General features: G+C 33.2%; 2 protein-coding genes and 4 long non-coding RNA genes across 13 annotated transcripts in view; 2 read left to right on the forward strand and 4 right to left on the reverse strand.

Moving 5' to 3' along the window:
- Positions 1-26608, reverse strand: part of LOC149475847 (uncharacterized) — a 48612-nt gene that overhangs the window by 8781 nt on the left and 13223 nt on the right. For all 8 annotated transcript variants that reach the window (XM_089712770.1, XM_089712772.1, XM_089712771.1 and 5 more), the window contains exons 3-9: positions 21986-22137; positions 13750-13884; positions 13122-13264; positions 3433-3594; positions 2315-2548; positions 1618-1827; positions 1017-1194 (exon numbers count right to left, since the gene is read on the reverse strand). In XM_089712770.1, the coding sequence (XP_089568896.1) occupies positions 1017-1194; positions 1618-1827; positions 2315-2548; positions 3433-3594; positions 13122-13264; positions 13750-13884; positions 21986-22137 (1214 nt within the window). The remainder of the gene's footprint in view (positions 1-1016; positions 1195-1617; positions 1828-2314; positions 2549-3432; positions 3595-13121; positions 13265-13749; positions 13885-21985; positions 22138-26608) is intronic.
- LOC149475848 (uncharacterized) lies at positions 7554-8616 on the reverse strand. Its single transcript, XR_016317962.1, has 3 exons — positions 8385-8616; positions 8062-8235; positions 7554-7726 (listed from the first exon to the last, which is right to left on the reverse strand). It is a non-coding gene; the product is annotated as an uncharacterized LOC149475848 (long non-coding RNA).
- LOC149475849 (uncharacterized) lies at positions 8668-9753 on the forward strand. Its single transcript, XR_016317958.1, has 3 exons — positions 8668-8905; positions 9047-9193; positions 9542-9753. It is a non-coding gene; the product is annotated as an uncharacterized LOC149475849 (long non-coding RNA).
- Positions 10159-11242, reverse strand: LOC149475850 (uncharacterized). The gene is made up of 2 exons (XR_016317971.1): positions 10664-11242; positions 10159-10339 (listed from the first exon to the last, which is right to left on the reverse strand). It is a non-coding gene; the product is annotated as an uncharacterized LOC149475850 (long non-coding RNA).
- LOC149475851 (uncharacterized) lies at positions 11696-12216 on the reverse strand. The gene is made up of 3 exons (XR_016317972.1): positions 12075-12216; positions 11887-11948; positions 11696-11812 (listed from the first exon to the last, which is right to left on the reverse strand). It is a non-coding gene; the product is annotated as an uncharacterized LOC149475851 (long non-coding RNA).
- Positions 16506-18306, forward strand: LOC149475852 (uncharacterized). The gene is made up of 4 exons (XM_089712460.1): positions 16506-16520; positions 16624-16881; positions 16993-17398; positions 18011-18306. Exons 1-4 carry the CDS (start codon positions 16506-16508, stop codon positions 18175-18177), a joined length of 846 nt encoding a protein of 281 aa, XP_089568586.1. The 3' UTR covers positions 18178-18306.

A 26608-nucleotide genomic window follows, 5' to 3' on the forward strand; every position in this document is an offset into this window, starting at 1 on the left:
TAAAATACTTGTAACTATAACAATGATAAAGATCAAATGAAGATATATCATTATGAAGATAGTAAAATTGATTATGATATTTTATTTTTAAAGGAAGTTCTATTTATCTACTCAAATAAAACAAAATTCACGTTGAAATTGGTGCCCAGGTAAAGTAAATGTTTATTTAAGAGGCCTGAAGCACAAAATACATAATAGTAGCTAAACGCTACAGAACGGACACTCTCCGCCTCCCGCCAAAATTAAACTTACCTCACCCCCGCGCGATCAGACATAAAATGGGCCATATTTTTCTGCAAGGACGATACGCAACGAAGATTGACAACATTAATCAAATTGACTTAAAGTAATTTTATTATTTTGGATTTGTGATTATCGTTTTTCGTAGAAAATGGTTAGATATTGTGCTGTTTACGGATGTATTTCATTAGAAAAACGCGAATTTTTTTTTACGCTAGTCACAAATGTGCCAACCATAAAGCGTTAACACACACATTTGCAGTCGCTACAGTGTGACTGTCAAAACGATCATTTTGTATGGAGTGTCCGGGGTTGCCTGAAGCACCAAATTTGACATTCTATCATTTTTACGGGTTTACAAACTATTTCTGGCAAAAAAAACAAAACATTTTTCATTTTTTTAAGCTATTGCATAGCTTTATCTCAGACTTTGAGCGCGGCGACTGAATGTAAAAATTCCGTAACGAAAAAACCTAACACCCCCCACTCCAACCGGCACAGCGATGCGATGCTATGCAATAGCGCAACCGCGGCACTCCTCGAGTGCCACACGTATTTTTTTTTTTATTTCAAAGCATTTTTTCTTTTTTTAAGCTATTGCATAGCTTCTATCGTGGGCCTTGAGCGCGGGGACCGAATCGAGAAATTCCGTAACGAAAAAACCTCACGCTCCCCACTCCGACGGGCGCGGAGGTGTGGCTTGAAGGCATAGCATGCAATAGCTTTACCGCGGCAGTCCCCGAGTGCCACACGTCTTTTTATCAATTATCACTTACCTTTCTCCTTCTCAAATCTCTCGTTCAGACTCTCAACATTATTAGCATAGTTGATATCAGCTTTGTCCAACAAATGTCGTAATTGCATTATGTCCCAATCCGCTTTACTGTGTGCTTCAGCGATCGCATGTTCGAATTGAGCTTCTTTTGATGCTAGCACTTCTTTTAGATTCTCAAACTGGAAGGGAGATTTATTTATAATTATAGGTACTTTATTACAAACATAATTTTACTGTCTTTCTATATACAGGGTTACTTGTAAAACACCAGCAACCTCGCAGGACAAGATATCTCACATCATAAGTAACAACATTTGTTCTACGACTTTTGATAATTTGTTAGATTTTATTTTCATAGAAAAATAAATATTCATTTAATTTTCCGTTTGAATATTATAAACTCTACGCGCATCCCAAAAATTACGTAAACAAGAAGCGAACCAGAGGGGGAAGGGGGCGTCGCGTCGTCCTTTCGATAATGAATAGAACATAGACTTACAAATGTTACGAGAGTACAATAAAAGCTTAAAAAATCATTTAAAATAAATTATTGCGTTATGGCAATAGTCAATAGTCTTATTTATGTCAATAGTACAACTTACCCTAGTAGTAGCCTCTCTCAGCTTTCTCTCAGCGTTCCTAGCATCTTTCTCAGCCTCAGCCCGTAAATTGGACAGCGCTGTCCTCGTTTTCTCAGCATGAGCCCGTTCCATCATGGACCGTGCGCTGGCCGCACTTGCTAGTGCTTCAGCGTGTTCCGCTTTTATTGAGTCAATGTGGTGTGCGTGTTGTTGGTTGAGGCGGTCTATTGCCTGGTGAATAAATGTGTAATAAAATTAATAATTTGGTAGAATTGGGTGCCGAATTTTAATAAAGACACATGGGATTAGAGCAAAATAATGCAAACGGTTCTTTTTATCTGACCCCTAAATAAGTGATTCTTGTATAAAAATTAACGAAACTACAACATTTTACAGGAAAATTTTACAACAGCCTAAAGTCAAACAGGATTATTTTAATTTGACATTGATATTTTTTTTATACCCGATAAACCTGGATAAACATCCTTATTATAAATGCATCTCTTTTGACGAATGTTTTATCACTGTATATTATACTTTCATACCTAATCGACAACCACATTGTATGGAGATAGATAAAACCATCAGAAAAAACTACTCTACTTCTCACAAAAAAAGGAAACAAAATCACAGATGATATAATACTATATCGCAAATTAAAATAACACATGTGTGCTACTTCTCATCACAAGAACTTTAAGCTACAAAGAAAACCCACCATAGCATGTTGTTCCTCCTTCTCCTTAACCAACCTCCCCTCCCTTTCCAACAAATCCTTCAGTCTATGAACCTCTAGTTTCAAAGCCTCCTCCCTTGTTTCAACCCTTTGTAATTGCAAAGTAAGGGATTGCACTGAACGTTGTTGTTCTGACAATAGGCCTCGAAGTTGTTGTAACTCGGCGACGTGGGAGGGGGGTGGGGCGGCTTTTAGTTCTTCTACTGTTTCTGATAGCTGTAATTGATATAAAAGGATATTAAAACTAGCTGTGCCGCGCGGTTTCACCCGCGTTGTTCCGCTCCTGTTGGTCTTAGCGTGATAATATATAGCCTATATTACTCGTGGATAATGAAGCTTTCGAATGGTAAAAGAATTTTTAAAATCGGTCCAGTAGTTTATGAACCTATTCATTACAATCAAACAAACAAACAAAGTTTTCCTCTTTATAATATTAGTGTAGATAAATACAAAATACCGCACTAGACAATTTCCATCCACTGTGGGGCACTTTTTATGTGGTGCTAAATCCGAATACTGAGTAAAAGAAGCCTAAGCATTTACAACACAAAAAGAATAATAAAACTTTTTTACAAACTACATATAACTAAGTATAATGTCACTGATTTTCCTGCCAACTTAAAAAGAAAAATTTACACATGATAATTCGTAATTCTTTTATATTTTATAAATGTCGCCGTCATCTGGTTAAATCTGCTATTTGACTTAATGACTAGTACTTTCATTGAATGACGACATTCAATTGAATAACTAGGCCGAATGTTGATTTAACAAACGTCACTCAACGTCCAAGTTAGTGGATTGTAATAAAGCCGTTCGAACAGAGCAGATTTAACCACCCGGCATATTGTTGAATGACTAGCGCGTTCATTGAATGACGACAGAATTTATTAAGCTATTGCATAGCTTCTATCGCGGGCCTTGAGCGCGGGGACCGAATCGAGAAATTCCGTAACGAAAAAACCTCACGCTCCCCACTCCGAGGGACACGAAGGTGTGGCTTGAAGGCATAGCATGCAATAGCTTTACCGCGACAGTCCCCGAGTGCCACACGTCGTTTTTTTTTTCGAGACGCCCTCAAGAAGATCCCTCCCCCTTACCTCCTTCCTCTCCCTCTCCGCGTCCCTCGCCCGCTTCTCCAACTCCCTCATCTTCCACTCGCAGTCCGACAATATCCTCTCCGCTCGAGCAGCTGCTTGAGACCGAGCTGCTTCGTGCGCTGTCCGCCATTTTGTTATGTTCGCTTCTGCTGCTGATAACGCCTGGAATTTGTGTCAATTTGTTGGTTTTTAGTGTGAGATACACTAATATTATAAAGAGCAAAGATTAATTATTTGGTTGAATGGAATAGGCTCCAAAACTACTAGACCGAAAATTATTTTACCACTAGCTGTGCCGCGCGGTTTCACCCGCATTCCTCCTGTTGGTCTTAGCGTGATGATATATATAGCCTATAGCCTTCCTCGATAAATGAGCTATCTAACACCGAAATAATTTTTCAAATCGGACCAGTATTTCCTGAGATTAGCGCGTTAAAACAAACAAACAAACTCTTCAGCTTTATAATATTAAGTATAGATTAGAATCCTGCATTATCCCTGACCTGATGAACGCGGATGGAGCCGGGACGAACGGCTAGTATTAAATAAAAAGATCTATAGCTTTGTTCGTTTATTTTACCAAGCGGTAAATTTAATAATTTAAAAATGTTTAGTAGAACTTCAAAAACAAACTGTAAATTAGCGCTGAATGATATAACGGTGACATAAAATATAATATTAGGCTCTTAGTCTTATCTTAGCACTAGCTTCCGCCGACGACTTTGAACGTGCATCCCCGTTTTTCCCTGTTCCCGCAAGAATTTCGGGAAATCCTTTCTTAGCGGATGCCTACGTCCTAGGTTTGGGCTGTGCGTTGATAGATCACTATATCAGTCACCTTTGAGTTTTATATATACATATATATAATATATATACCTATAGATTCCATAGAATACAACATAATTATTACAAACTGGAAATATGTGTCGATGTAAAAAGAACTGCATATTTCAAAAATAAATATGTCTATTGTTTACAAAAATAAAAATTAGTCACAGCACAGCTATTTGCCATACTGCCAACTTCGTGGGCTGGTTCCACGTGATTCTCAATACCTGGATAAAATGTCATCAAAAGCGCTAGCACGAAAACTATCGTCAAAGTATTGTTATAAAGATAACACTTGTATGGGAAATTGAAAAGCGCCCCTGCCGTACGGAAATATGAACTTTTTATATGAATATGGAATTTCATATGAAAATTACATATAAAAAAACCGGCCAAGTGCGAGTCGGGCTCGCGCACAAAGGGTTCCGTAGCAGCAAATATAATAAATTACAGTTAAATCAACCTATCTCAAAAACTATAAGAGATACTTTGATCAAACCAAAAATCGTTGAAAGAGTTAATTAGCATGCATCACCTCTATTTTTTTTAGAATTTTATACCCCGTAGTTATAAAAATAGAGGGGGGGGGACATACTTTTTACGACTTTGAGAGCTGATATCTCAAAAACCGTTCACTTTAAGAAAAATGTTTTTTAGAAAACTTTATATCATTTTAAAAGACCTTTCCATTGATACCCCACACGGGTATGTACATCGAAAAAAAAAATTTCATCCCTCAGTTACATGTATGGGGGGCCCCACCCCCAATTCTTTTTTTTACTATTTAGTGTCATATTTTTGTAGCGGTTCATACAACACATATTCCCATCAAATTTCATCACTGTAGTACTTATAGTTTCCGAGTAAATCGGCTGTGACAGACGGACAGACGGACAGACGGACAGACGGACATGACGAAACTATAAGGGTTCCGTTTTTGCCATTTTGGCTACGGAACCCTAAAAAATTGTTCCTTTTAAGCACATTGGAAAACGTGCTCCGTCTGTTTGTCTAGGCCAAGTTTTCTCATGAACACGTGGACCAAGGTGAAAATAATATCAAATACTTTGATCTTCTAATGTATTGGACATTCAGAAGATACAGCCGTTTATGTTGCAAAATTTCGATATTCGCAAGGGAATCAAAACCTACAGGGTACTTTCCGTGAACACACAACACAGCGAAGTAACTTGGCTGGTTGTTTTTGAAGTGAAACTTCTTAAGACGATACACAAAAAAAAATCCACTGCTTGGCGGGCGGAGTCTAATAGCTCGCTATCGCGAACGCGGGTGTGCGCGAAGTCATTCTTGCTAACTCGCCGCGCTGCCGCTGGCCGACTCGGGACAAACATGTATGGAGTCGTCATACAGTTATAATATTGTTATACATTTATTTAATTGTTGATTTATTGGTTTTATTTTCTTGCTTATAAACAAATAATCTTCTTTTTAACAACTACTTAGACATTATTAATAATTATTATTATTTCGTAATGTTTACTTTATTACTCTTCTTTCTTTCTTTAATTCTTCTCAGTCAAAGTCAAGAGTGGAAGATATCACTAATACAGTAAAACTGATGCGAAACTTTGGATGTTAATTTGTATATGTTTTTGTTAGTTGTTACTTAATCACGTCAAGACTACATTACCAATTTTGATAAAATATAGCTAATTGCCTGGATTTACACATAGGATACTTTTTATCCGAACTGAACACTTCTGTGGGAAAAAACAGGATTCACGATATAACCTAATTCCACGCGGGCAAAGCCGCGGTCGGAATGATATTTTTTTAAATAAAAAAATTGTTTAAAAAAAACACAAAATATATTGACGCATGTATTTATTTTTTGCACTCTATTATAATTGTAATTATTCATTACAAATAATCAAAATAAAATAGCCAGAACAAAGTTAGGCCCTGGGGGGTAACCGGCATCTCTTATAGCAAGCTTATTATAACATTACTATGTTTTTTCGTACCGTGACACCCTTAACGCAAGATTGTTGCAGCGTTAAACTGATTTTGTTTTTGTAGCAATTTTGATGACGTCACTCGTAATAGTTCACTCAATTATTGGGACCGGTGCGAACTGCGATCTATTTGACAATTTGACAGTTATCAGATAATAATAGAACTTTACATCGGCTTGTTCGAAGAAAAGGCTTCAAACCTTTTGATTTAAGAAGAATCGTGTACCTAAATAGTAAATAAGTGCGTAATCATCACGAGTCCCTATGAGATATGGGGGCATCATATGAACAATTTGAAAATACAATATAACCTACAGATTTATCTGTGTAAGTACCATATAATGTAAGTACCATACCCAATGCAAATCTATTTAAAAATACGTCTGTATAAGTACACATTCTCCACTTGTTATTTCTCTGTATAATAAAATGCAACTCTACTTATTCCCTAAACATAAATTTTATCTAATACTTAATGTAAATCTATAAAAGATTGTTTATTATTTCTTCATGATTCAATATATTTTATCATGTTATTATTTACCTATATAGAATATAAGACTATAAAAGTAAATCTACACTCAAATACACTACCCATATTATACTTAAATGTAATCTGTTGTTAAAGATCTCATTTAATTTTGAGAAATAAAACCATTATTTATTTCCAGATTCTACAATCAATTCCGAGCACTAGGAATAAGATTACCCAGAGTAACCACATGGAAGCATTGATAGTATTCAAGAAGCCATAGTGCCAGCGCAACATGAATATATTTTTTTCAATAGGAAGCAATATCATACTTTAAATGTTTAAGTGCAATAAAAAACATTTATAAATCCAAAATCTTTATTTAGTCCTTTTTATTTATTTATTGACAAATCATTTGCTCCTTTACTTCTCTTGATATCATTTATAAAAAAAAAGTGATAAAACATGGAAGTATTCGAAATTAGATTCAATTCTATTTAGCTTAAATATTTATTAAAAACAATTAGGTAGATATATTATATAACTCAAATCCAAATTTGTATGTAAATAGCATATTAAAAACACCCTTGATTAAAAAAAATTAAGTTTTATTTATAGTACCAGCCTTTAAAACTTAAAATGCAATAAACAAAAACTTTATATTTACATCACAATGAATAATTCCTACACTAATAGATTAATGGTATTTATATTTTTATTTTAAATTTAAATCAATTATTGTATTTGCATAATAAAGAGAAGATAAATAATTTAAAAACTTGCAGTACTTATGTATACTTTTAATTTCATTTTTATTAAACTTAAAATGAAAACAATGTAGGTACTATATTAAGGTACAATTAAATTTTTACATTTTCAGATGTATGATACAAATATGAATATTTTAAGTGTAGACATGGTGGCCCCTCCCCCAACTTGAAGTTCTCACTACCACATGATCATCTCCCAAGCCGGTACTTCCTTGTTCAATGTTTGGGCAAGCCGGCAATCAACACAACTGTGAAAGATAAATTGGACTTAAACTGATTCTTTGTTGCTTTAAAATTTAATAAGTACATTTAATATGTTTACTTTTATTATTAAAGGGCTTGTCATGGTGTATGTAAACGTCTAAAAAGAAGTTTTTTAAATAATGTCGGTATGGTTTGTTAAATACCTTATTTGTTAATAATTTTTCAAGTATTTCAACGTTTTAGTTGTTTATCTTGCAATTCTTAATATTGTATTAAAAAAACTTAAATGTGTAGGTACAATGCCTTAGAAAACTTTTAATATAAGTAGCTTCTAACCAAACATAGATAGGTTTGCTTATAAATTAATATAAATATTTACTTTTGACCAGCTGCTCTAGTTTTTGTGAACTCCCAAATCATTTGCACTTATACTTTCAGAGAATTCTATCAACTTCGTCTCAGCATAACTTTTAACTCGTTGGGAGTTATTTATGTACCTTTGTCTTTGTAACTACAGGGTCAGGGAGCTTCGCGCACTCTGCACAATGTTCTGCTGCAAGTTAAATAAAAATTACTTCAATTAACAATAATCAAAACAGACGAAATCATGCAAAAACCAATACTTTATTCGTAAAAATATATCTGTGTTATCATAAATCGTCCAATGTTTTAGATATATTTATTACTCGTATATTATCTTACCTTGCTATTTCAATTGCTCTTTCATGCATTCTTTAATGCATATTACTTATCTTTCGCAATTTTTCAATTTGATTTATCCAAATTTTAGATAAAAATACGAGGACAGTGATTATGACATTTGGATTTTTGACGTTTAATTTTCAATCACCGCCATTTTTATAATAACAACCTTGTTTTGTTGAGTTCACAAAATAATCTTACTTTATTTTGTTACCGGGAGCCTTTTCAACATGATTACTATACGATTGCCTACAATGTCCAAAGACCGAATGAATTCCGAAGTTTTGTCTATTTTTTTAAGATTAATGGCTTGGCTACGAGGCTTTTAGGCCAAGTCGTAATGATTTGTATCGAACATTAAACGTCAAAAATCAAAATGTCATGTCACTGTCCTCATTTAGATAATAAAATCGATCGTTTTTTTTTATTATCTAAAATTTCAGATAAACTTAAACTTAAATATGTGAATCTCATCTTTGGATAAATGGGAAAGTGCGAAAAAGCAATATTGAAATAGCAAGGTAAGTTAAAGTACGAGTAAGGACGATTTATGATAACAGACTACAGAGATATATTTTTACGAATAAAGTTTTGGTTTTTGCATGATTTCGTCTGTTTTGATTATTGTTACTTAATTGAAGTAATTTTTATTTAACTTACAGCAGAACATTGTGCAGAGTGCGCGAAAGTACATGAATAACTCCCAACGAGGTAAAAGTTATGATGAGACGAAGTTGATAGAATTCTCTGCTGAAAGTTTAAGTGCAAATGATTTGGGAGTTCACAAAAACTAGAGCAGCTGGTCAAAAGTAAATATTTATATTAATTTATAAGGAAACCTATCTATGTTTGGTTAGAAGCTACTTATATTAACAGTTTTGTAAGGAATTACACACCTACACTGTACACATTTAACTTTTTTTTTATTACGATATTAAGAATTGCAAGATAAACAACTAAAATGTTAAAATACTTGAAAAATGATTAACAAATAAAGTATTTATTATTTAACAAACTATACCGACATTGTTTAAAAAAACATCTTAAATTACATACACCATGACAAGCCCTTTAATAATAAAAGTAAACATATTAAATGTACTTATTAAATTTTAAAGCAACAACGAATCAGTTTAAATCCAATTTATCTTTCACAGTTGTGTTGATTGCCGGCTTGCCCAAACATTGAACAAGGAAGTACCGGCTTGGGAGATGATCATGTGGTAGTGAGAACTTCAAGTTGGGGGAGGCGCCACCATGTCTACACTTAAAATATTCAAAGAAAATGTAAAAATTTAATTGTACCTTAATATAGTACCTACATTGTTTTCATTTTAAGTAAAAATGAAATTAAAAGTATACATAAGTACTGCAAGTTTTTGAATTATTTATCTACTCTATATTATGCAAATACAATAATTGATTTAAATTTAAAATAAAAATATAAATACCATTAAACTATTAGTGCAGGAATTATTCATTGTGATGTAAATATAAAGTTTTTGTTTATTGCATTTTAAGTTTTAAAGGCTGGTATTATAAATAAGACTTTATTTTTTTAATCAAGGGTCTTTTTAATATGCTATTTACTTACAAATTTGGATTTGAGTAATATACCTAATTGTTTTTAATTAATATTTAATCAAAATAGAATTGAATCTATTTTCAAACAATTCCATGTTTTATTACATTTTTATATATATATAAATGTTATCAAGAGAAGTAAAGGAGCAAATGTTTTGTCAATGAATAAATAAAAAGGACTAAATAAAGATTTTGGATTTATAAAATATGTTTTTAATTGCACTAATACATTTAAAGCATGATATTGCTTCCTATTGAAAAAAATATATTCATGTTGCGCTGGCACTTTATAGTTTCTTGAATACTATCAATGCTTCCATGTGGTTACGCTGGGTAATCTTATCCCTAGTGCTCGGAATTGATTGTAGAACCTGGAAATAAATAATGGTATTACTTCTCAAAATTAAATGAGATCCCTAACATAAGTATAATATGGGTAGTGCATTTGAGTGTTGATTTACTTTTAAGTGTTTTATTATATAAATAATATAACATGATAAAATATATTGAATCAAGAAGAAATAATAAACAATCTTTTATAGATTTACATTAAGTAGGTATTAGATAAAATTTATGTTTAGAGAATAAGTAGGGTTGCATTTTATTATATAGAGAAATAACAAGTGGAGAATGTGTACATAAACAAACGTATTTTTAAATATACTCTTAAGATTTGCATTGGGTATGGTACTTACATTACTTTTATCTTACACAGATAAATCTGTAGGTTATAATTGTATTTTAAGATTGTTCATATGCTGCCCCCATATCTCATAGAGACTCGTGATGATTGCGCACTTCGCAATAATAAATTATTTACACGATTCTTCTTAAATCAAAATGTTTGAAGCCTTTTCTTGGAACAACCCGATGTAGTTATGTTAATTTTGCACTTTTAATATAATAAATGTATTATCTTCTTTAAAAGCTTCATTTATTAAATAGATTTCCAACTACATACGTTTCACTTAAATTTGATGTGTATTCTTTTAATAATATTCAAAATAATGTTATAAAAGTTCCATATTTACAACTTCACTAAAATTGCTTAAAACTGTCATTATTGACATTATAACAAGAATGCTAAATGTCAAAGAGAGCGTGCCGGTTCCAATTTTTCGATTGACGTCTCGAAACCGCTCGAAACAGTCTTGTTGCAATTGGTTTTCATATGTTTTAGAAGGTCCCGGTGCCAAAAAAGTAAGATTATTTTGTGAACGCAACAAAACGTACCCATAATAAGACTGTTATTCTAAAGGTGCCGGTTACCCCCCTGGTAGGGTAGGTAGGCAGGTACAGCAATGTGAGACGAACACTGGCTTATTTATACCAATAATAATGTATTATAAACATTAAATTAAGTTTACAACAAAAATACATAATATTAGCTAATGTGAAAACGAATCAACCAATCATCCCACAACAATGAAATGTGCACACAAATATTCATCCAAATCGGTTCATGTGATTAGGAGGAGTGACTGCAGCGCCATCTTCCGGGCCCAATTGTGTTTCCAGATCACCCAGGAACTCAATTTAATATACTTACACAAAATTATTCGAAATGAAAACTCACATTACTATGTAAATATGAATATAAACCTGTTTTAGTACTAAGCAATTTCCCGCACAGGTGTAGTAAGTATAAATGAAATAAATATCAACATCAAATTCTTTATACAACATACTTATCTACCACCTACTAAGAAATGTAATTCTTGAAATTTTTTCGTATTTTTTTAAATATAATACTACTCCAATGAGCTCCTGTTCCATATTATGTCCACCATACTTCCACTAAGTTCACCATGATTTTTTATTTCTTTGCACTTTGTTGCTTTTTGCTAAAAATGGAATCATGCGATAAAACCAGTAGAGCTTTGATAACATACATTTTTGACTGAATAAAGGTACTTACGAAGGAGTGGATTCACATTGTGAACAATCAGTGGGTTTATTTTCCTTCTGGATTCCGGATTTCTGAACAGATTATTTATGCTATAAATGAAAAAATCTTACACATTCGTTATGTACTTAAAACAGGGGTACATATCAAACATCGTCTATAATACAATTATCATCAAATTTAAAATAAAACCAACTTACTTCATTAATTTGTTCCAATTGTAAGCATTCTTTTTCCTCCAACCTTTATGTTTCTTCTTCTTATTTTCTTTATTGTCCCCATTTGTCTTATCGTGTTGTCACCCTTTTTTACGATTGCGCGAGCGACACAAGTTCCCCGTGTGACGGCCGTAGCGGGAATGACTCGTGCAGCGATCGGGGTAGGAAGGTACAGGGCGGCTCTCGCTATATTGGCTGGTCGCGCGCTAATTTCAAGTATTTCTTGTTTATTTCAAAACCATCGCATATTTCAAAATTCTAACACGGTAGACGTATAGGTTGTATATTTTATAGTTAATATCCAAAAAGTCGTAACTTTACGTTTGTTATTTTGAAGATGCCAGAGATTAAAAAAAAATAACAATGATAACTTTGTATTTTTTTTCTATCGAGAAAATATCATGGAATCATGTTTCTAAAACGGTAGACGTATTGTGTTACTATTGAACTTTCTTGTCAAGAATTTTCATCACGACAACTTTAATAATATAAAAATTACGAAGTTTTGAAAAGGGCCGTAAATGTTAGAAAAATTAATTCATCACCTTAAAGCGCGTTTAGAGTAAAATTTCAAGGTCGCGTCATGGCAATACCATCACGTCATGGCCACGATGTTGGTATCTATGAATCTTACCAAAGAAGTTTCACTTCTGACACGCGTGATCGGCACACGCTCTTTTTCTTGTATTTCATTTAATTATTTCATGAAACCCATTGAGATAATATTAATAGGAGACGACACCGCCTACATCACTTATGTTCCACTCAACATACGTCATGTGACGTATGTTGAGCGGTATTTTTTAATGGTTTTAAAGTGAAACGCATCAAACATGCCTTCGTGTGTGTTACGATATTGCACAAATAATACAAATAATACGGAAAAGTGCAAAGGAATAACTTTCATCGTTAAGTACCTAACTAGATAATAATTTTTAAAACTTAGTTAGAGCAAAAAAATGGCGCACAGATTTTGTTCGTGGTGTCTCCTCCATACGTAGTAATATTATCTCAATGATGAAACCTCACCTCTTGCGCCTTCTGTTCCTGTATAAGTTTCTCCTGCTCTAACCTCTCTTTGTCTCGCTCTAGCAATTGGACTTTGGACTCAAGTTCTGCGCATCGATTGTGCGAATCTTCTAATTCTGCTCGGATTTGTCTTATTGCTTCGTCTGAAAGTTAATAATTTGTTTAATAAAGGAATTTTTAGGAATTTTGAAGTAAAATTCACGTCTTGGAGTAAGGCGACGATTTTAGAAGTTTCACTTCTGACACGTGTGCTTGGCACACACGCTCTTTTTTCATGCATTGAGTTATATGTCAATTCTGCTATGAGTAAACTTTTTTAGATCTTATAAGATTGAAACATTTTTACAAGAATATGGAGGGTCCAAAGAGTACCTAAACTTTAAAACTACAGTTTCACCTTTATAAAACAGATTAAAAAAATATAATATAGGCATTTGAAAAGTATTTATAACAATTATTAAAAAAAATTACAATAATTAACCCAAGTTGCTATCGGACTTCAAATTCTAGAAACTAAATATATACCATTATTTACTAAACCATACAAAAGTTGCTCTTAAAAGTAGACAAATATTGTCGTAACATATATTTGAGTTTGAGTTTGAGTAAGATAAAAGAGAGACAATACCATTCCGCCTATTCAACTGGTCAGCTAGATCTGCAGAACAGCTCCTAGCAGCTGAAAGTTCTTCCTCCAACGATCTGCTTCTTTGCCGAATGAGTTCCGACTCTTTGTAAGCGGCCGCAAGGTCGCTTTTTAGTTCTGGAATATAAAATGTTTAGACTATGAGTTTTATAATTACTTACCTAGGGATTTTGGAGAATTGGTCAACGAATTAGTATGTAAGCAATGATATTTTATGTATAGATACGTTATATACTCACAATATATCCAAAAAAAATGCTTCATATGCAGTGTCAGGCACACACAAATACAATTTTCATTTTACTTAATTTATTACATTGACAGACTGTATAAGAGAGATGGCTCTAATAAAATGATATAAACAAAAAAGACAAAGATAGTTTGTCACTTCCGCGCAGGTGTAAGCAAAAGTCATAAGAATTCACCAATTAAATATAAATAAACAAATAGTTGCCATGGTAATTGGCATAGATTAACGACACAGAAGGTTCAATGTTAAAGATGTTAGGTTTCCTGCACAAGTAAATAAATGTGACAAATTCATTTACTATTTTATGATTATTTTGATGTCGTATTAAAATGAAAAAAAAAAATAAAAAACTTTTGTGGAGATATAACTGTATTAAGTATTTATTACTATTAGCTAGTTCAATAAAGAAACGAATCTTCAATGGCGGCCAAAGCTGACTTTGACAGATGGTAGGATCATCAAAAAAGAAAATAAAAATAATGTAAATTGATAATTATTTTATTAATTATTTCAAATTGTTTGTTGACAAACTTTTTTGTTATTGTATTTGTGTATTTATATGAATTATCATATTTACGTATACAGAATGTAATAAAATCCCCATAATACTTGTAATAAGCCCATAAAACTGAACAACTTTTCCCAAAGAACATATTTTGTCAAATTCCAAGAAAACATTATTTACTTTCGCAAATGCATAATTGTCATTGTAAATTAATGATAAAAACTATTATAGGGAAAATCAAATACATTTTAGTGATTTTATTTTTCCATTTTTTTTTGCATACCGTACGGCCGTGTGTGAGCGAGAGGGAATGATAAGCGCCGCCATTGAAGATTCGTTTCTTTAAAGAACTGACTAATAGCTGTGGTGTTCGTTTTCAATCACCCACTGCTGAGCATACTGCATATAGTCCTCCTTATGAACTCCATAAGGACCGATCTTACGCTATTCGTTTCAAGGCAGTTCCCGAAACCCGTACAAGGTCATCACTCCAACTTGTAGGATAATTATAATAATAGTGGTGCCTAGATGAAAAAAAAGGATGAAATAAAAGAAAGGATGAAGTATAAGCCTTTTTTATCTAAAACACAAATAAAATTTATGTTCAATAGCTATTTACAGAAAAGCAAATAGCATTTTTCGTCAGTAGCGATAATCTTTTCTTCAATGTAACTATACGTATATTCAACATCATTTTTGCAAACAAACATTTTTGCCATCACGATTTCATTGTATATAATAAATAGATATATTTGTTAATTATATGCACTGTGTGGATTTAAATATAAAATTAATCAAGTATTTACCCAAATTGAAATTAATAAAATAACCGTTCTATTTTCAATAATCGTATCTACATGATAATCTTTGAACACAGTGTACGCTAGCTTTGTCACACTAGTGATTGAAGCAATGTTTTATCCCTTTCATTATTTCAATACACGTGTCAAGCAAGTGTCATTAATAAAGAATTGTAAATTGTTATTTTTACTCTTAAACTGTAATAATTTAATATATTTTGCTGTGATATGATATTCCTTTATCTTTCTTTATTTTTTTGCACGAATACGTGCACTTTCTGAACACACAGGAAGGCATTTTCGACAACTTTAATGTACCTATCGGCACATGCGCTCACTGGGACCGGTGACAATCTGACTGATTGCATTGGTCCCAAATAGGACCAATTCACGGAATCAGTTTTGGTGCGTTGATGACGTATCTACCTCTTGTTTCTATATATAATATCATTGTATGTAAGTATATTATTTTTATATCATTGTATTCATTGGCAACCTTCTTGAAGTAACGTTTTTATTAATTGAGGAGTATTTGATGGCAAGTAGGTATACTATTCTTGAAGCCATTGGGCCAATGTAAAAGGTGTAAATAATCGCTCCAGGAGTGCACAAAATGTGGCTATTTACGGCCGAAATTAATAATATATCCGTAATCCAAGATTTAATTCGATCGCAGATATTTGCATATCTATGGATCGATCTCCTATCCGCGTCCCAATAACGAAAAGTGACAAACCATCGTTATGATATCCGGAGATATCAAGATATCCGTAGATATCTTTTCCCTCTTTGACCATTCCGTTTTATGCAAAACCAATACTTGGATGCATCGTTTATTTCTAACTTAAATTTCAAAAATAAGTATTACACGTATCTATAATAATTATTTGGTACCTACTTTTTACTTTTGATGTATTTATTGGGCTCTTGGAGTTTTATACAGGTTATAATATTACCAATTTGAAATGTGATAAATCCTAAAAGATCTGTATAAAACGGAACGTCACGCCTGCCTGTTTTTGACAGATGACATGCCCGCCAAAACGCCTTCTACTGACGCAGGACGCTCTTTTTTCGTTGTATTGGTTCCGACGATATCTGTTCATAACTTTTATAGTATAAACTTTCTGATCATTTTGTTAAATTTATATTCATTGATTTACATAGATTTTGTTAAATAGCAATGGACTCTGAAGTGGTAAGTGACTTTTACGCATCCGTACCATTAATAATTTTGTTTCTTGGTAGTGACGCCAAATATGTTCGAACGCATTTTTTGTAAGAATATCTGTTTATTTTAGGTTCGAGGCAAACCTCTGACGAAGGAGGAGACAAAATTATTGCTGGGCTTAATTGAGAGCAGCCCAATAATTTTGTCTAAAACAACAAACGCCGCCAGCAACAAGATGAAAAATGAGGAGTGGGTCAGCCTGACACACAAATTTAATGCCACTGCCTCTTTTTGTCGTCGATCACCCCAGCAGCTGCGTTTAAAGTGGGAAAATTTAAAGAAACTTGCTCGTAAACGCAGCACAAAAATTAGGATGAATCGCATCCAAGTAAGTGTTATAGAAAAATTTTTCATCTTTGTTTGAAATTATAGGTACTTATTACGTATAATGTTAAGTAATTTAGTACATAGTAAGTACATCAGTTTATTATTTTCACAGACTGGCGGTGGCATTCCAGAGTACATTCCCCCGGATGACATTCTGGACAGAGTGGCCGATTTACTGGGGAGTACTGCAAGCGGCTTTGTTGTGCCATTTGGTGGTGACAAAGAGGAAGGAGTTTTTGTTTGTACTGGTGATGGTGGTGGTGGTGGTGATGGTGGTAGTGGTGGTGATGGGGCTGGGCAGGCTAGGGTGCTGCCGGTAGAATCAATACCAGTGTTGGTAGACACGGGTATTGGTACTACCATGCCAGTAACCGTATATGATACAAATAGTACTTCATTTCCATTATCTATAGTTAATGGTACTCTTATATCAGAAAAACCTATAGATAATGCCACTAACCATGAAGCTAGTAAACTACACACACCCAAGAGGTTTACATTGAGTTCGCCTAAAATAGGTAAATATATTACCATTCATTAATAATAATTATGATCATTGTATCCTATAATTACTATAATAGCCTAATATTAGTCTAGTGGTTACTATCTTTGAGTATAGAATCAGTAGATTCATGCCTTCTGGCTGGTATTTATATCAAAAACCAGCTGACACTTGCTGCTTCAATCATTTCCCCCCATTTTACTCCCTGAAGAATAGAATTTTCAGACATGTTTTCTTGATGAATATGTTTAAATAATTCTTGTAGTTATAGATAGTATTATAAATATTTAAATATGTTATATATTATATTTATCAGTTTTCTAGTACCCATATCACAAGCTATCACTTACTTTGGGGCTCGATTGCAATGTGTGTAATGTCCTAATATATTCATTTATTCTAGGTAATAGTAGGTCAAATATTAGCGTAATCCATCCTGTCCAGTGGTTTGAGCTGTGCATTGATAGAAAACAGATTAATTCTCTGAACTAATCACATTTGACAGGTGATGGTTTTACAAAAATGTATTGGGGAGCATCCTTTCTCTTTTGAAAGAACCTTAATCCTAGGCTTAAGATGAAAAGTATTATAATATCTTGTGTAGTAAAAAAATTAATTTGGTTTGCAGGTAAGAAGAAACTCAAAAGTACGGATGGCAGTAGTTCTGCTCGAAATTTAGCAATAGCAGAATATTATACTGCCAAAAAACAATGCTTAGATGCTAAGAAAGAATTTATTTTATTACAGAATGAAAAATTAAAATTAGAAATTGAAAAACTTAGAGGTGGTCAATGAAAACCATCAATGAATTCTGTAATAATATTATTATGATAGCATCTAATCATAGTTTTTTGGTAGCATACAGATGGTGTATGAATTCATTTTTGTTTCTATGTGAATAAAAAATAAAATATTTCAATACTATAGTCTATTCTTTTATTTCAAAATTAAAAATACTACATTTTATATTTATTTTGAAGTAGGTTCTGTAACTACACTTTTTGAAAGATCAATAGGTATGTATAGGCACATACATACCTCATAAAAAAGGAAATAAAAATTTAAAATAACACAGACATGTTAAGATTAACTTAAATATACTTTGCAATTATTAACTACTATACACAGTAATCAAAGTAATCAATAATTGGAACTGAATATAACTTGTGTATCTACTACATAATAATTATTACAAACAATGGACAATAAATAACAATCACAAAATAATGCTAAAGGCATCCTAACTAAACTTATCCTAACACAAAATAATTATTTATAAGATCTGCTCTTGTTTGTACATCTTGGGCTTCCATATTTGTATTATTTTCTTCATTGGTACTATTTGTAGGAATTTCCAAGTCAACCTCAGGAGGAACTTCTTCAATACTGTTACTTCTACAAATATTATGAAGCACTGCAGTGGCAATAACTATTGACTGGGCAACGGGCAATGAAACCCGCAGTGTGAGAGCCACAACAGGAAATCTTCTTTTCCACACTCCGAACGTCCTAGAATGTTTTGGTTTAAACCAAATAATACTAATTATTATTAAGGTTGAAAGTGTGTAACAAACAGATAAACACAAACACTCCTTGGAATTGCTCAGTCAGGCAAAAAACAACATAATATGAATAAATTTAAATAATATATTTACCACCTTATTCATAAATGTTCAAAAGTGCCGGAATAGCGATTAACTGTTTTGTCTCTTTCCTTCAACTATCAAATAACTGTTGATAAACAAAGACAAAACAGAATATAACTATTTCACTGATATTGAATGTTTATGAATAAGGGGGTTAGAATTACATGGAATATTACCTTTCAATTGTATTTCTGGTCCTAATGTGTGCTTCGTTGTACCTGTGTTCAGCTTCAGAACTAGGGTTCAACAGTGGTGTGAGTAGATAACTTCGATTTGGATAGGCACTATCTCCAAGTAACCAGCGGCCATCATACTGCCCTGCATCACACTGAGCTGTAAGAATGTTGAATTAAATTTAAATTATTCATTAATCATTAACAAAATTTCTAGTAAACCATAATACACAACCTCTGAGAATGGAATTATTGAAAATTGTTGCATCATGGGTGGAACCCGGCCAGCGAGCAACCACATTCATCAGTCTCAAATCTGCATCACAGACTCCTTGAATGTTTAATGAAAAGTAACCTTTCCGATTTCTAAATTCCTCACCTATTAATAAACCTGAAAATTTTTATATTAGTAGACAAGAAATTTACAAGCAATGATTAAACAAAATGCAGTAAAATTATAATTACATACATGGTGACTGTATACGTATGTGAGTGCAATCAATAGCTCCAAGAACTCTGGGAAACTCTGCAATATCATAAAATTTTTCTGCACTTCTTTGGTGCACAAAAATGTATTTATCATATAAGTGGGCTATTGCATATGAAATATCCCGGACTATTCTGCCTGCTGTTGACTTTGATACTCCCACAAAGTCAGACACAGAAATCAGCATTGTGCCTAATGCATAAAACCTTAAGGTCAGCAGCAGTTGATGCAGTGGTGAGACTCCATGATTTCTGGAATAGATATTGTTAAATTTAAGTAGGTATACGATTAATGCAGTTTATAAGATATGATTATTTTTAACCCACCTTGAAGATTTTACACGCACAGCAGGCATAATTTCTGTCAACAGAGAGTTTACTGCTGATTTCGATAACCTAAACCTAAAGGTAAACTCTGCATCATCCAGACTCTGCATGTAGTTCACCCTTTTCATTCTTCGCACAGAAGCACGACGTGACTGTTCACCAGCATCATTGTCGGTATCTGTATCCCAGTCTGATAATTGAGCTAGGACTTCCATATCACTGTCACTATCACTAGAACTCGAGAATATTGCCAAATCCATTACGTTTTACGAATAAAATCTACAGATTCAACCCTAGAATCTGAGGAAAGTCTAAGATCAAGATTAAAGATTGTTTACACCGATCGATCGAAACGTCAAACGCGAGAGATATGTTATTGACACGCTCAAACTGCCATTTTCGAACAGAGGTCTATCTGTAATCTGTGATCCGTCCTCCCACAGATAGATTGGTTTTTGAGATTGCAATTTCGATCCACGGATTGTTTATTGGCACACTTAACTTAAAATCCGGATCACATTTTCGATCGAAAATCTGCAGATATTAGATTGGATTGAATATTAATTTCGGCCGGCCACATATTCAGTTGTCTCTTTTCGCTAACGATAGATGAATCATGCTATCCCGCTTTGTCTAATCGTGTGTGCGTTAGTGTGCCGTTTTTGAAGATAGATTTTTTTTTTATGTATGATAGGGAAGCGCTTGACCACGATCTCGCCTGATGGTAAGCTGAGATGTGGCCTATGAATATGATGGAGCGCGCTTAAATGATGAATGTTAAGTTATATGATGAACCTATTATAAGATCATTGCACAGATCCGATGAAAATTTGCTTTCAAACAGACCAGTAAATAAATTCATAGATAATATTGTCAACGAAAAGTCTTTCTCATTAACGTATAGCAGTTGCCATTACAAAGAAAAAATACTAAAGAGAATCTCCCACAAGTTAACAAGATAAACAAAAACAAGAAACCACACTCGATCACTCACAAAAAAACATTCTTAAAATACTCCTTAGTTCAATTGAACGTGTCTCAATGATTGAATTTAGGAATTTTATTATTTCCTGAACAACGAACTCATGAATATACAAAGAAAGTGCATTAACTCTCAACTTATTGGATGGCCGCCAAAATCTGGTTTCCTTGTCTTTAAAATAAATAAGACCTTCGAATACATAGTGGGAAGACAATAACAGTTTATGAATAACTAAATTATATCCCGCGGTTGCACCTAAGAGGATAAAAAGAGCCCATGTAACTATAATTCAGTCTCTGTAAAGTATTTAGATTTTGTTTACGATGGGCTTCTTCAAAATATATTTTGGGTTTATAGGTAATAAATCCCAACTAATATCATAAATGCGAAAGTAACTCTGTCTGTCTGTCTGTTACGCTTTCCCGCTTAAATCTCTCAATCGATTTTGATGAAATTTGGCACAGACAATCCCTACTTAATAGTATAAATGCGAAAGTAACTCTGTCTGTCTGTTACGCTTTCCCGCTTAAACCTCTCATCCGATTTTGATGAAATTTGGCACAGACAATCTTTAGACCCTGAGAAAGAACATAGGCTACCTTTTATCAAAACACCACGCGGGCGAAGCCTCGGGCGGAAGCCAGTAGAATATAAACATCACACTACGATTAAAAGAATCCTTTCGTGTAATATAAAAATAGTAACTACAGAGTTCCTTGCCGGCCCTTCTCTGTAGAAACTGCTGTCGAAGTGGAATAGTTTGAACGCGCTAATTTCAAGGAGTACGAGACTCATTGTAAAAATTCCTACAGTATTAGATAGCCGATCTATCGAGGAAGGCTTATAGGCTATAATATATATCACATCCATATCACATCACACTTAAGACCAATAGGAGCAGAGTTATGCGGGGTACCGCTAGTTAAATAAATAATTGTTTTAGATAGAGTCAGAAATTTTAAATACTAGAATAGGACAAACAGACTCACGTTCAATCTCCTGGTCCTTAGCATCGATCTCTTTCCTGAAGGACGCTATAATATCCCTTGCTCTTTCTATCTCATCGCATCGGTTGTCAGCTAGCTCAGTCAGCGCGGCCACTTGTGCTTGGAACTTGCTCTCTTGGTTGACTAGGGTTTTCCTGAAATTAACAAAAAATAGTGATTAAGTAATTGCTTAAAATGTCCAATGTTTTTCTTTCTTTCTTCTTTCAATGTCTACTGAAATTCAGAGGGGAATCAAAGTTGCTTGAATGCGCTTAGATCTTCATGTATCCCTGAATCTATACTAATATTATAAAGCTGAAGAGTTTGTTTGTTTGAACGCGCTAATCTCAGGAACTACTGGTCCGATTTGAAAAATTATTTCGGTGTTAGATAGCCCATTTATCGAGGAAGGCTAGGCTTTATCATCACGCTAAGTCCAACGGGAACGGAGCAATGCGACTGAAACCGCGGGGAACAGCTAGTATTATATATTTAATACCTGATTTAATTTTATTCCTTTCTGTGTGTAAATAAACGTATTTTATTTCTTTCCTTCCGTAAATGTAAATTTTTAATTGTCTGCATTGCTCTTGATTATGTTTTAATTATGACAAGGATTACGAGTAAAATCCTGTAAAAATATTGTTTTTGTAAAATTTTCCGTAAAGGCATCGCCACCGTACTATTAATAGTTACAACGCTAGAAATTAATAATATTGTAACAGTCGGATGCCTTAACATTATAACTTATGTACCTACTTAATACAAAGAAGTTAAACCGAAAGACGCAGTTTAAAACCTTACATATTCTAAAACATTACCACCTAAATACTAAGTCTAAAACATTCTTGTTTTTTAAACCTACACATTACTCCTAAACCATGTAAATCCATTAACAAGACCATTTGTAGTGGGTAGGAATTATACAAACACTAGTAATATATTATCCAGTCTGTACGTATTATCTGGTATAGGCTCATCTAGATTGACGTATATACTAAACAGATGTAGCTCTTAAAGAAGTTTCAGACTATTGATAGACATTCGGTTCAATAAATACTGTAGAGAAATCGTAGAGTATGTATTTTATTGGTGAAAGTTTATGGGTTAGGAAAATTCTTGTGAAATGCTAATAATAAACGTATTTTATTTTAGGAATTGTCTTGGAATTGTTGTCTTGTTACCGATCATTGATTAGTACACACAGTTTGAATTACATCAGCTGTCCGTTTGAAATGGGTCAAAATTGAGTCTATCAGAATCAAGAATTGGCAGAATCCGTCCTCACTGGGATCGAGAGTTGCAATAAAAAAAAAGGAGAGTAAGAGTCTTTAGGAATCGGTTACATACAAACATACAGATGAAGCTAATATAAGCGTTTAACAAAATATTGCTGATCATCAAAGGATAGCTATTTGATTAACACGTTCATGTATATTCATAAATCTTTATGTTATTTTTTCTCTTACTTGTAAACTACTGAAAAAAATATAAAACATTTGTATTAATAATATTTATGATTTCATTGATTCGGTACTCCTACGCATACTCGTAAACGCACGCACACTTTTTATAGATTAACAGTATGTACTGCACTTTTAATACTATAGATTTGTTTTGAATTGTTGTAATAAATATTGGTTTTACTGATCGTTCTTCTTCAGCCTTCTATGACACTTTATTTTGTTACTAGCTTTCCACCCGCAGCTTCGCCCGCGCAGTCAAAGTAAAACCCGCATAGTTCCCGTTCCCGTGGGATTTCTGGGATAAAACCTATCCTATTTCCCGGGATAAAAAGTAGCCTATGTCCTTTCTCGGGTATCAAAATATATCTATACCAAATTTCATGCAAATTGGTTCAGTAGTTAAGGCGTGATTGAGTAACAGACAGACAGACAGAGTTACTTTCGCATTTATAATATTAGTATGGATTTCTCACAGGGATCGAAACCAAAACCAAAGGTCCTACGCTGATACGTGGACCACTATACCAAGGCAAAAATACTAACGTATAGATAATGTAATACATATTATATTATAATAAATTATATATTTTGGGATTTCTTCACAATGGGTAGCGTTGGGCGAGTAGAGGCAATTACGATAGTGTAGACTGTTCACTGTAGAGGGTCTAAACATCGTCTAAATGTCTTTGATCAGGATCATTGTGGATATGTGGTCACCGTAATGGCGGCAAACATCGACGATCATTTGTTGGGCCAACCCCTTCCCATTGTGAAGAGGGCCCACCGCTCATGATGGTTAATCAATCAGGCAAGCCACAAGCCATGTTGTTGGAATGAAAGAAAATAGATTGGCTCGCCTTCAAACTCCTTAAAAGTTTCCTTGAATTATTTTTTGATAGATTACAAGAATATTGGCTGAAATCCAGTACTAAGTGCATAATGTAAACACAGAATATTTACATTACGATTTCTGTATGAAAACATTTCTTAGTATTGAAAATATGTTCAGGAAAAGAGAAATCAACAACGTTTGTAGTATTGTAAACAGTAATTTTGCTCATGTTTAATAATGCTTGTTAATTTGTCTTTCAAATTAAAACATTTATTTATTCAATTAGACTTCTAGAAACACTTTTGAATGATGATGAACATGGCGAACATTCATTTTTTCATAAAGTTAGTACTTAGTATGTTATGGCTGCAACTACGTATTGAAAAGAGATTCAAATTCGAAAAACTATTGTAAATTTAAAATTCAATTCATTTTTCCTCTTGGGAAACGTTTACTCACATTTTGTTCGAGTTTCTAATACTTATAAGTTCTAATACTATATTATAGTTATAAATAAATCTCGTACATACGTGATTCAATTTTCTAAGGATATCATTGTACAGGAATCCAACATGAAAACATTAATAAATCTAAAAATAATCCATGAACTACGTCTGACGTCAACGGATGGTCGTTAAGAAAAAATCGACAACATGATCTGTAAGGATGCATATAAATATGCGTAGTCATTCCTCGCATTTCAGTTATAAAGTAATGTATACGAATTTTATAAGCTGAAGAGTTTGTTTGTTTGAACGCGCTATTCTCAGGAACAACTGTAGTAATTCATAAAAATTGTATAAAAAAAACATAAGTACGTTCAAGATTACCAACATGTACAAATTTAAACCCGTAAACGAAACAACGTAATCTGTGTTTTATTTTAATTAATCAAAAGCGCTGAAAACATCAGGTTAAATGTATTTTTAAGCGAATTGAGTATAAATAAACATTTGAACAAAAAAGTAAAAAAAAGAAATCAAATCATGAACACACAGTTGTATTGATAACCTACCTACTTCTCCTGCAATGAATAGAAAATAACATTTTTGTTATTCTATTGATCTTCGATAAATGGGCTATCCAAAACAGAAATAATTTTTCGAATCGAATCGTAGTTCCTGAGATTAGCGAGTTCAAACAAACAAACTCTTAAGCTTTATAAACTCTATCTCTTCCTCTATTCTCTATGTAAATAAATTCTCGTGTCTCAATTTTAGTTACCATACTCCTACGAAACGGTTTGACCGATTCTCATAAATTGTGCCTTTTGGGGAGATATGAGAAACGGCATCTATTTTTCATACCCCTAAGTGATAAGAGTAAGGCAGAAGGTTTTCCTGGCCAGCTAGTATTAGTATACAATACAAAATTCTTTACTTAACACACACATACAGAAGAAAAGAAAAAGAACATACATATACAGGGTGTCCCACTATTGGTATACTAAGCGCGAAGAGAATTGTAGTTTAGCATACACTGATCACGTAAAAATACATAAACAATAAAATTACGTCAAAATTTTTTTGCTAATTTTTTCCTAAAAATCCATGTTTTCTTCTCTAGCTCAGCCGGCATATACCGCTTCGCTAATGTGAGCATTTTGTCTATGAAAACATAATCTTAAACCTTAGATCATTAAACGATAGCTCACGTACTGGTGGTAAAGTTGGACGGATTGCTTTTTAGGGGGTAGGTACACATAGATTTTTAAGAATTCATCTGTTTAAAAAAAAATGCGTCTGGAATTTTATAAGTATTTTTTACGAACTCAGCGTATGCAAAACTATAATCTCCTTTGAGCTTAGTATACCAACAGTGGGACATCCTGTATACATAATACGAAAATACAACATACATAATACAAATTACAAAGCAAGTATAGATATTCTATCACCTTTAACTCAACCTGATAAACTTCAGTTTTACAATAGGCTTACTGTCTTACCATGTCGATTGTGTTTGTCCCTATTAATCTCACAAACGTTTCTAAACAAGATCTTTGCCAAAGACATTTCGTAAATATAGGTCAACGTAACACGTTATATTTAAACGTTAAAATGATACGATTTGATATCAAGCTTCCGAAAACCCGGTTAGAGTGCTCTAATGTATACAATTTCTAGATTCCTAGGAAACTAAACTCCTAGAATATACAAAAGTTGAAATGTGTAATTCGCAGTTTAGGATTTAGTACTAAGACGTAAATTAAACATAAACTTTAGATGAAATGATTTTTGGAAATGGTAATTACATGAGGAAATAAATAAATAAATAATTACTTACAGCTTAATATGAAAATATCATTCCTAAATCTATTTTTTAACA

Source organism: Colias philodice, chromosome 29 (assembly GCF_061535455.1).
Source record: "Colias philodice isolate Cphi_HAF_F1 chromosome 29, ilColPhil1 Martin Lab GWU primary, whole genome shotgun sequence".
Lineage (NCBI taxonomy): Eukaryota > Metazoa > Arthropoda > Insecta > Lepidoptera > Pieridae > Colias > Colias philodice.

Coding starts and splice junctions, on each gene's coding strand:
- LOC149475852 (XM_089712460.1), top strand. Junction 16,882..16,992: donor TTAGGATGAATCGCATCCAA/GTAAGTGTTATA, acceptor TTATTTTCACAG/ACTGGCGGTGGCATTCCAGA. Junction 17,399..18,010: donor ATTGAGTTCGCCTAAAATAG/GTAAATATATTA, acceptor TTTGGTTTGCAG/GTAAGAAGAAACTCAAAAGT.